Source organism: Zootoca vivipara, chromosome 11 (genome assembly GCF_965207765.1).
Source record: "Zootoca vivipara chromosome 11, rZooViv2.hap1.1, whole genome shotgun sequence".
NCBI lineage: Eukaryota > Metazoa > Chordata > Lepidosauria > Squamata > Lacertidae > Zootoca > Zootoca vivipara.
The window spans coordinates 57,566,807-57,578,643 of record NC_142594.1 but is presented as its reverse complement, the minus strand read 5'-3'; the positions used below and the strand labels follow the sequence as shown (position 1 = coordinate 57,578,643).

General features: G+C 45.8%; 1 protein-coding gene across 2 annotated transcripts; it reads left to right on the top strand.

The window, feature by feature from the left end:
• The first annotated feature begins 482 nt into the window (after window positions 1-482).
• On the top strand, window positions 483-9,884 carry LOC118092313 (GTPase IMAP family member 2-like). 2 transcript variants are annotated; one of them, XM_035130246.3, is made up of 4 exons: window positions 483-556; window positions 5,415-5,509; window positions 7,114-7,138; window positions 8,953-9,884. In XM_035130246.3, exons 3-4 carry the CDS (start codon window positions 7,120-7,122, stop codon window positions 9,687-9,689), a joined length of 756 nt encoding a protein of 251 aa, XP_034986137.1. In that variant the 5' UTR covers window positions 483-556; window positions 5,415-5,509; window positions 7,114-7,119; the 3' UTR covers window positions 9,690-9,884. The 2 variants fall into 2 exon arrangements, with proteins under 2 accessions (XP_034986137.1, XP_034986135.1); XM_035130244.3 differs by lacking the exon at window positions 483-556 and having other exon boundaries at window positions 5,350-5,509.
• Window positions 9,885-11,837: the final 1,953 nt, after the last annotated feature.

Genomic DNA, 11,837 nt, shown 5'->3' with positions numbered 1-11,837 from the left:
CTATGCCATTTCACAGCAGCGTTTCTGGCTCCCCAAGCTAGCATGTTCCAGCAAAGGGTGGTGGTGGTGGTGGTGGTGGTGGAGGAGGAGGAGGAGGAGGAGGAGGAGGAGGAGGAATTTTAAACCAGGTCTGCAGTGAGAGTCTAACTGGCTACCCTCCCAGGGGCCGAGGAGGAATCTTTTTGTCCTCTTCTTTGATCAGTCTGCAGAAAGGACCCCCCCCTCCACCTTCTTCACACTGTCTTGCCAGGGAGGAGCAGTTAGCAGTGGGTGCTGGATAATTCAGTGGGTGAGTTTATTTGGCTTTGATCGGTGGGCAGGTGTGTGTGGGACAGGGAATCATGGCTTTGTAGAGTTGGAAGGCACCCCAAGGTCATCTAGTCTAACCCCCTGCAGTGCAGGAAGAGATTGAAAGAGATGGTGCGGCACTTTTCCAGTGAGTCGTGAATTAGTGTTCTGTGTGTGTTAACTTTGCAGACTGGGAGCTGTTTGGATCTTACATACTCTATTCTTACAACTATTTCAAGGACAGAAGGATGGAATCAAATTGGATAAGGTATAAAACCAAGCATTGCGCTCCAATAGCATTTGTGCAATACCACATGACTCGCTTTAAAAACACACTGCCTATATTTTTTGCAATTTCTATTTTCTTTTAGGTTCAGTGTCGACACTGACCTACCCTTATATAATTTTTTTAATTCCACTTTTGTGTGAGAGAGTATTGGTGGTGGATATTTTTTACCCCAGCTCTGACACAAGTAGCAATGCTGTCAACATTCATAATCGCTCGAGTTTTGCCCTCCCCAGAGTGGCTGGGGAAATCCATCCAGATGGGCAGGATATAAATAAAAAAGTTGTTGTTGTTGTTCTTGTTGTTGTTGTTACCACCACAGGTTAAGTTATGGTTTTTGCATGTCAGGTAAAACATTGACACTTGGAGACTCAGGCAGAAGTTGAGCACAAAGGAAAAGATTTATTATATGAAGTTGGTAAAGCAAATGGTTTGCCAGGAGATAATCATAGGGAATCATAGGGACAGAACTACCTAAATTTTATAGAAATTATTTATGTCTTCTACTACAGCAGCAAGAATGTTGCTCACCTGAAAATGGAAAGAGGCAGAATTCCCAGCCAGGGCCGTCTCTAGGCCCAGGTCCGGTGGCGAGGGGCACCAGGGCGCCAGGCCACCAGGGGCGCCGCTGTACCCGCTGCACTCACTGAGAGGCGCGGCGGAGGCCGCCCCAGGCGCGCCTCTCAGCTGTTGAGCGGCTTTAGGCCACTCTCCAGAGGCACGCGCGATCCTGGGGCCGCCTCCGCCGCGCACAGGGGCGTCGCAACAGGGAGCGGGCAACGCCCACTGGCCCAGGGCCGGCCCTACGTCCAGGCTGGGTGGCGCAGGGTGCTGGCTCTCCAGGCGGCAGCCGTGCTGCACACTCCGCCCGTCCGCCTGTCCGCTCCGCTGGGAAACGGGGCGGGGGGCACCGGAGGGATCCGTCGCACCACGGCGCCAGGTATGCTTAAGACGGCCCTGGTCCCAGCAAAGGAAGAATGGATGCAAAAACTTGTGGAGTTTGCAAATATGGCAAAACATACCAGAAGAATAAGAAATCAACAGACTTTTTTAAATAAAAGAATAGAAATGGTTTATTGAATATTTACAGATAAATTGCAAACAGATAAAAATATTAGCAGGATTACTGTAATAACTGCAGTTTTATAATAACATATATTTACAGTAGATAAATAAGTGAGCAAGTTAAATGAATTTGGATATGCAGAAGATATTTTTGGAAAAAATAATTTAAGGAACTGCAGAAAGAGGGGGAAGGAAGTCAAAATTTGGAAATGTTAAATTGTTTGTAAAACTAATGAAATGTATAAATTTGAAAAATAGAAATAGAAAACTATAAAAGAAAGAAAGAAAGGAGTGCCATGCGATGTGCTCTGCTAGCTTGCTGTTCTGAAGTGTGGCAGAACATCACCAGTGTTGGCTTAAGAGTCAACTCCCCATCTAGTCAGGTTTGATGCAGAGAATGGGAATTGCACCCTCTTGTCTTGGGCCACTCCTGCCTCTGAGGATGGGAGATGGGGGCTGCACCTGAGGGCAGCAGGATGAGGAAGAGGTGCACTGGCCCAAGGGAGCACAGGGCCATGGAGCGTCTCCCAGGCAAAGGAATGAACCTCAGCAGCAGAGGACCACGACCTTCAGCCGGTGGCTTTCCCAAGGGGCACCTTTCGCCAGCAGGTCATTTGAACCTGGACAAAGATGGACGACCTTGGGGCTTGGACCCAGTGGCCTTTCCTTTCCTATGGTTCAGCCCCCACTGCCCCCAGTCCACCCCCCATTCTCTCTGTAGATTGACATCCTCATCACCTTTTAAAAAGGGGGGAGAGGGAGAGGCATCAGCATGACTTAGCTTATTGGGTTTATGAAAAGCTCCAAAGCCATTTCCAAGAGTCAAATACAACCCTAAACCAGCTCCGAGGATCTAGAGGAAGAATTACAAGCGCAAGACAATAAGGACAATTTTGAAACATCTCAAAAATGCAAAGAAGAGGAGAAAGAGGGAGGGCAAAATGCTCCACAAGTGAGAGATGTGGGGCAAATCCAGGACTTGAAAAAAGAACTCCTCAATGGTGACCCAGAGGGTTTTTCTGCACACCCAGTGAGAGAGGGTGGGCAGGGAAATCGCTGGGAAAAAAGAATGGAAGAAGGGTGTGGGGAAGTAATAAGAGGGGGGGGAACAGGTGGGTTTCAAAAAATATGATTGGAAGCTTGCGGAAAGGGTAGGTGTGGGATAAAAGTCATAATTTTGTGTTTATAGGCGGATTGAAAGTCCGACACTGGCATGAATTATGGAATTTGCTGAGATTTCTGGGTAATCTGGGTCCAGGGGAAGGGGGGGAGAATGAATCTTTTTGTTTTTTTAAAAAGGGAATTTCATTTCTGACAAAAACTTAAGTTGGGGAATTATTAATTAGAATTGTATGCATATTAAAATTGAGTTATTAGTTATTAAAACTTAAAGAGGATAATTAGAAAGGAAATTCTAATAGATTTTAAAATAATTGATATGTTGTGAAAACTGCTTTGTAAAGGGAATTTCATTTCTGACAAAAACTTAAGTTGGGGAATTATTAATTAGAATTGTATGTATATTAAAATTGAGTTATTAGTTATTAAAACTTAAAGAGGATAATTAGAAAGGAAATTCTAATAGATTTTAAAATAATTGATATGTTGTGAAAACTGCTTTGTAAAGAATTGAAATAAGAAACCAATGAGGGGAGAATCGGGGGAGTCCAAATGAATTGATGAGGATATAAGACATAGATTATTATTATTATTTGTTTTTTGATTTTTTGTTGTTGTTTGTTTGCTTTTTTCTTTTTATGCTTTTTCTGTGCCTGTTATTTTTCTTTTTGCTTTTTGTATTTGGTATTTTATCTATAAAATGAATAAAGATGATTTAAAAAAAAATACAACCCTAAAAACACGTTAGCATAATAAGCATCTCCTTAAGGAGATCGAGCCCCCCCCCCCGTGAGCGATGCCGTGTGACATCATGACATCATGTACACGACGTTGATCAACACCCTGAATATTAGGGGGCTCGTCCCCTTCAAAAAATATGCCTTGCCCCCTGCCAGGCATCATTCTGTGCAATTCTCAGTATAGTATGGTGCTGATGATGTCAAGGTTGCAAGTTCGATGGGGCAGCTGCATATTCCTGCATTGCAGGGGGGTTGGACTAGATGACCCTCAGGCCCCTTCCAACTCTACGATTCTATGCAGAGCCGTCTTTCCCATTGGACTTAGTAGCGCATTGCGCAAGGGCTCTGACTTCTCAGGGGCGCCCCAGCGAATGGGGGAGCTGCACGGCCTCCCCTTTCCCTACACGCCTGCCAGCTGCGCCCCACCGACCATAACATTCTAAACTTGGTGTGTGTTTTTGTGTGTGTCTGTAACAGTTATGCTCATGTGTGTGCCCTCATACCCCTGCAACCTTTCCTGTCCATCAGCTCTTCTCTGCTCTCAATCCAGGTGTCTCCCATCCTGTATTTGTGCCTTACATTTCTCCCTGTTAAAATTCATCTTGTTTGCTTTGGCCCAGTTATCTAATCTGTTAAGGTCATTTTGAAGTATGATCCTGTCCTCTGGGGTATTAGCCACCCCTCCCAATTTGGTGTCATCTGCAAACTTGCTCAGGATGCCCTCAAGCTCAATATCCAAGTCATTGATAAAGATGTTAAAGAAGACTGGGCCCAAGACAGAACCCTGTGGCACCCCTCTAGTCACTACTCTCCAGGATGAGGAGGAGCCATTGATGAGCACCCTTTGGGTTCGGTCAGTGAGCCAGTTACAAATCCAAACTTTTCTTCTTCTTCTTTCCTTCTCCCTATCCTCCTTGGCCCGCTCCCCTCTGCGCATGGGCGCTGCTGCTGCTGCTGCTGCTTGTGCTGCTTCTTCTGGGAGGGCCACACGAGCTGGCCGCTTTTGCCTCCCGAGGTGGTGGTGGCCCTCCCTCCCAGCTGAGCAGCATGGAGGAGAACTCTGCCTCCAGCCCCCTGGTGTCCAGAAGGGTGGCTCCCACAAGTGCTCTGCAGTGGCAGCATGTGCTGCATTGCATGAAGAGCTGCTCCTCAACTCTGAGGTGGTGGTTGAGGACGAAGACAGGCCTCCTCCTTCTCCTCCTCTGCCTCGGTCGTTGTTGTCTGAGGAAGCGGCCCCCACCGCCACTTGGTGGGCATTGCCATTCAAATGGGGTTCATGTGTGCCATATCCTGCGATGGATTATGTGGGGTGGGGCTTGCCTTGTTTCATTAGCCATCGGAGCCTGAGGAGCTGAAGTCCCGTTAAACTCGGTGGGGTCTGGCTTCAGAGTCAACCTGCCTGGGGGGGAACCATGCAGGTTGACTTGGAAGCAGGTTCCACCGAGTTCAGTGATGCTTAATTCTCAAGGCTATTATTATTATTTTAAGGAAATTCACAAGGTCCTGCCTGGAGGCTTGCAACATAAAAAATTAGGAACACCAAAGGGTGGATGCTCAGGGAGTCCTGGATCCTTGGCCAGCGGTCACCTTCCTCTTGCTCTGCTTTTCATGACCATTTTATCAGAGACCCACCGTCATGAAGTCTTGCTTAACCCTCCCAGGCAAGTAATGTTCTAAACAGCTTGCCTCCCAGTCCCAAGCCTCCGCGGGAGGCGAGCGATCCCCGCAGAGGCTTAGGATGGAAGCTGCGCTCGCCTTTTCTCTAAATCTAAGCTGAACAGCGCCCCACGCGGCTACCCATCGCCCAAGCCAGCTGCTAGTTCTCCAAGCAGCCACTAGGGGGAACTCTTGTCCTGCTCATTCCAAGCAGAAGAGAACCTCATTCAGCTGCTACTTTCATTTTCCCTTCGGAGAAGCAGCTCTTCGCTCGCTCCCGTTCACGGCAGGAAAATTCAAAACGGGGTGGAAGACGACGTGGGACGAAGAAGGATCTGCAGAAGCAGCTGAGGAGGTGAGGTCTGCCAGCTCGGAAGGGCAGAGTAGTGGAGAGGAGGAGGGAGAAAGGGATCTCGTTGCAAGAGGACCCGGGAGACGCCCTTGTCTCGCTTGCAGCCCTTGGTATTGGCAGCCTCTCTGCGCTCATGGGCGCACCTTCCTCGCTCAGAAGGAGCTCCGTTCAATAGATCCAGGCATATAGGCTGGGCCCCTGGCATCAAGCTTCCTAGGGTGGCAGCAGCAGCTGTGTTTAGCCTGTTGCAAGAAAAGGCAAGGAAGAAGGATATTTGCAGAGGATCCTTAAACCGACTGTGGCTTAAGAGGGTGCCAAACTGTGGCTCCTCTTCCACCACAAATACGAGCAGGGTGGTTGGATTATTTTTGTCCGGGACACTGTACTCTTTTTGGCGCTTGCTGAAATTATTCCTCACCCTCCCACATTTTCCTGATGAAAATAGGGTCGTCCTGTTCCATAATATGATTGATAATTTTATTACTTGTACACATTTGACTTTGTGGCCCCAGACACTCTGGGTGGCTTCCAACATGTATTTAAAAGCAGAACCAAACATTAAACAGCTTCCCTGTCCAGGGCTGCCTTCAGATGTCTTCTATAGGTTGTCTAGTTACTTCTATCCTTGGCTCGTGGGTTCCATAACTCCATGCCTCCAACATTTCTCCAATGGTAATAGGGGCTTCCTGAACCTGGCCGTCTCTGTTGCTTGGAGCCAAGGGTGCAGGTTCGATCCCCATATGGGACAGCTGCATATTCCTGTATTGCCGAGGGATTGGACTAGATGACTCTCAGGGTCCCTTCCAACTCTACAGTTCTATGATTCTATTAGTCTAAGGAAAAGCGGGACATTCTGGGATCAAATCTGAAATGGGGGTGGCATCTGTAAATCTGGGACTGTCCCTGGAAAATAGGGACACTTGGAAGGCCTGTTAATCTTCTTTAGACAAGCCTATTCAGATGCTTAGAAAGCCAGCGAGACTTTTAATCTGTTATTGTCATTTTAACTATTTAACTCAGCTTTTAAGTCATCGTTAATTCTTCTTAATGGTGGTGTTTTTTTTGCAAACTGCTTTGAGGTTCTTTTTTTATAATCAAGGGGTGAATATTTTTATGAAATGAATATAAATTTTATTATTTGAACCCCACCCATCTGACTGGGTTGCCACAGCTACTCTGGGCAGCTTCCAAAAGATCTAAACACATAATAAAACATCAAATGTTAAAAACTTCCCAAAAGAATCATATAAAGCCTTAGATGTTTAAACTGATGTTTGGCAGGTGCTCCCTTCAGGGTGAGGAGGGGTGTTCTTCTATTCACAGTATGTGAAAATAATATTTGAAATAAATAATAATAACATTTTTCATTGAATTCTGCATAAGTGCCACCTGACAAAAGAGCCACAGCGCTTGGGCACAGTTCAGTGGGCATTTCCTTTCGCATTGCTTGCAAAATATTCTGGACATTTTTATTTCTGAAATGTGCTGCTTCTCACTCGAGATGCCACATGTCTGAACTAGGGCTGGGTGGGCTGGGTGGGTGGGCTGGCTTTGCAGGTGGAAGGCTGCCTGAGACTCTCATCTTGATTTCTTGCCATTTTTTTCAGGGGAAGATGGGCAGGACCAGAGGAGGTAAGGAAGGGTTCAAGTGACTCAGAGGCCAATGGACTGCTTGGGGTTGGGTGGATTATTCTAAATATATTTTGCAAGAGTTTTTCGCAGCACCCCCACCGACATTTATTTTATTTATTTGCAAAAATTATTGTTACACCAATATGTAATAATTTTTAAAAAAAATCAAAGTGGTTTTCAGCAAAAAAATATAAAAAGAGTACAATAAGCACCACAACAAAGAGAGTTAAAAACAGACATCAATGAACCATTGTGGAAGGGTGTGTTCTTAATTGCCTGCATAAGCCTGTCAGGACATTATTATTATTATTATTATTACCCTGCCCATCTGGCTGGGTTTCCCCAGCCACTTTGGGCTGATCCCAACAGAATACTATTATTGTACTATTACTATATACTATTAAAAGTTCAATCATTAAAAACTTCCCTAAAGAGGGCTGCCTTCTAAAAGTCAGAGAGTTGTTTATTTCCTTGACATCTGATGGGAGGGCATTTCAGCAGGTGTTCAAAAGTTGGCACAGACGGCACCAGCTGAATCTCCAGTGGCAGGGAGTTCCACAGGACTGGGCCAATGATACCAGAAGCTCGGACATGATGCCCATCCTTCCACTCTTTTCTTCCTCGGATTTTGGGAGGTGGGAGGTGCCTGGGTGGGATGCCATCCTGACGCACATCTGCAGGAACCTAGAAGATGCCCTCGGCTGCATCAGGCCACTGGTTCGCCCAGCTCATCCTTGCCTGCACTGGCCAAAGCTTGGAGAGCTAATTTGGAAAAGGAACTAGTTCAAGTTCAAGATGCCCCCAGAGGAACGAATTCTACTTCATAGTTGTCCTGTTGTGAAACAAACTTGTTTGGTTCATGCTCAGTTAAAAGATGCTGTGCAGAAGTATGAAATATACTTGCATAACTGTTTATACCAATGGTCCTCTCAAACTATTTATAGTTTCTTGGTTAGCCAGTCATTTTAATAATTGTTGTTTTTATGTGCCCTGAGATCTGTGGATGAGGGACAGTATAATAATAATAATAATAATATAATAATAATAATAATACTGTAATCACACGTTGTGTGATATTTTACATGAGTTGGTGCTATATAAACACACACACAAACACACACACTTCTGTTTTACAATTTAAAATACTAATTTTAACATCCTGAAAATATCAATGACTTCCCTTCTCTTTCCATGTTTCCTTTAAACCGTTCAGTATTCCATTATTGCATCCATCAAAACTTATTTACACTGTTGAATTTATCAGGTGTACATAATTATTTCCCATATATTCAATAAACATTTCCCAATCTGTTCTTCTTCTGCTTTTATTTTTACATGTGTACACAGTGCCACAACGGGTGGCGCTGTGGGTTAAACCTCAGAGCCTAGGGCTTGCCGATCAGAAGGTTTGCCATTCGAATCCCCACGACGGGGTGAGCTCCCGTTACTCAGTCCCAGCTCCTGCCCATCTAGCAGTTCGAAAGCACAAAAAAAATGCAAGTAGATAAATAGGTACTGCTCCGGTGGGAAGGTAAACGGCATTTCCGTGTGCTGCCCTCGTTTGCCAGAAGTGGCTTTGTCATGCTGGCCAATAACATGAGATGAGCGCCGCAACCCCAGAGTCGGTCACGGCTGGACCTAATGGTCAGGAGTCCCTTTACCTTTACCTTTACGCTTTACATATGCATTCAGTCTCTGTGAGGATCAGAAAACAAGGTAATTCTCAACAATCACATATTAAGAGGGATCCCACTAGAAGTGGTTGCTCTGATATTTTTGCTGACCAGATCTTCGCTGTCTTTCAAAACCCGCAGGAAATCAAGAACTGAGGATCGTCCTTGTGGGCAAGACTGGAGGCGGCAAAAGCGCCACAGGAAACACTATCCTTGGCCAGAAGCTCTTTGATTCGAAACTTCAGGCCAGGACAACCACCTTGGCCTGCGAAAAGGCGTCTTGCATTTGGAGAGGCTATGCCGTGTCCGTGGTTGACACAGCGGATATTTTGGGCACAGGAGCTTGCGATGAAAGGCTGGACCAGGAGACCAAGCGTTGCCTCGACCTCTCTCAGCCTGGCCCTCACGCGCTCGTGTTTGTGACCCAAGTGGGTCGCTTCACCGCGGAGGACAAGGAGGCAGCCCAGCGAGTCCGGGACATGTTTGGGACGGAGGCCATGAAGCACACCATCCTCTTGTTCACCCGCAAAGAAGTCTTAGAAGGCAACTCTTTGCAGGATTACGTGATGCAGTCAGAGAATGAGGCTCTCCGGAAGCTGGTCCAAGAATGTGGGGGACGCTTCTGCGCTTTTAATAACAGGGCAGCAGTAGAAGAACGAAAGGACCAGGTCTCTGAGCTGATGGAGATGGTTGTGGAGATGGTCCAGGGGAATGCAAGGCCATACCTGGAGACGCCCATCATGGAGGCAGCGCTTGGTTTCAGCTACAGAACAATATTCCTCTTCATATGTGCGGGTGGTGTAGGCCTTTATCTCTTTCTTTACTATCGTAATAGTTTCTCTCAATATCTCCCCATTAGCAGAGCCGGGGATTTTTAAAGCCAGCCCACCAGCTTCTTATGAGGTGTCAGGAGAAAAACAAATGAATCAACAAATAAACAAAGTCTTTTAGATATGACTTCTCTTTTAATACTTTTTAGCTTTCCAAAATGTTTTACAGATTCTAAACGATTGTACCCCACCCTGACTTATGCTGGTCTATGGCCGTAATAAAGATTTGATTGATTAATGATGGATTGCATCAGTTCGTTCCATTTCTGAATCACACGTCAAATCAATTGAACAGGAGAAACATAACAATAAAAGCACATATAAAACAATTTCACGTATGCAAACAAGGAAAACGACCTCACGTATATGAACCTTATCAAAGGCAGTACTAGGGCTGGGCGATATATTGCCCTAAACTGGTTTGAAGTCCGTATTGTGATAATCGTTTTCGTAATATTTGACCAGGCAATATATTGCAAATCATGGTGTGTGTGTGTGCTTTGCAGAAATCACAATCTGGGGGAAACCATGAAGCCAGCTAAGTTCCATCCGTATTTCAGACGTTGTGATATATCGGTATATCATGTGTGTTTAGCTGGAGATATATGGCAATGTTGAAAACCAGATATCTGTTCACATCTATATAGCTCCATCCTTATTTCAGACATTTAGCTGGTGATACATTGCAGTGATGAAAACTAGATATCGCCCAGCCCTAGCCAATGCAGATCAAAATCCCCACTTGTTAATTAATGGGAAGGATTTTGATCTGGGTGGCAAACCATAATTATTCCCACTTGACAAATAGGTGATTGGGGCTGACTGGACACGGTCCTTTTAAACTGCATGATTTCCCACAGAGAATTATGGGAACTGGAGTTTGTGAAGGGTGTCTGGGAATTGCTGCTCTGTGAGAGGTGAACTACAGTTCCCAGGATTCCTCAAAGGAAGTCATGTGCTTTTACCGTTCTTTCAATGTGTGATGTCGACCACGGACTGAGTAAAAGTCACAAACAAGCATGAATGAGTGTCCATAAAGAAATTTTGAAAAGAGGAAGAAAAATGGTTTGGAGAGGGTGTGTGTTCAGAATACAGAGAAGCTGGTGTTTAACCCTTTTGCCTGCGCACAATTTACCCTCCCTAAATTCTCCTGATGACAGACAAGCATGGTGCTGATAGGAATATACGGCAACCGATAGTAATAATAATAATAATTGCACAGAATATACAGCAAACTGTATTATTATTATTATTATTATTATTATTATTATTATTATTATTATTTATACCCCGCCCATTCTGGGTGGCTCTCAATCGAATATTAAAAACACAACACAGCATTAAATATTAAAAACTTCCCTAAACAGGGCTGCCTTCAGATGTCTTTTAAAAGTAGGATAGTTGCTTATTGCCTTGACATCTGGTGAGAGGGTGTTCCACAGGGTGGGTGCCACTACCAAGAAGGCTCTCTGTCTGGTTCCCTGTAACTTGGCTTCTCGTAGCGAGGGAACCGCCAGAAGGCCCTCGGCGCTGGACTTCAGTGTCCGGGCTGAACAATTGGGGTGGAGACGCTCCTTCAGGTATACTGGGCCGAGGCCGTTTAGGGCTTTAAAGGTCAGCACCAACACTTTGAATTGTGCTTGGAAACATACTGGGAGCCAATGGAGATCTTTCAAGACCGGTGTAATGTGGTCTCTCTCTGCGGCCTCTCCCAGTCACCAGTCTAGCTGCCGCATTCTGGATTAGTTGTAGTTTCCAGGTCACCTTCAAAGGTAGTCCCACATAGAGCGCATTGCAGTAGTCCAAGCGGGAGATAACCAGAGCATGCACCACTCTGGTGAGACAGTCCATAGGCAGGTAGGGTCTCATCCTGTGTGCCAGATAGAGCTGATAAACAGCTGCCCTGGACACAGAATTGACCTGCGCCTCCATGGACAGCTGTGAGTCCAAAATGACTCCCAGGCTGCGCACCTGGTCCTTCAGGGGCACAGTTGCCCCATTCAGGACCAGGGAGTCCCTCACACCCGCCAGCCCCCTGTCCCCCCCAAAACAGTACTTTTGCATAGTCAGGATTCAACCTCAATCTGTTAGCTGCCATCCATCCTCCAACCGCATTCCTGCATTGCAGGGGGTTGGACTAGATGATCCTTGGCATCATCCCGGGAACAATTCTACAATTCTAAGATTCTTACTCTA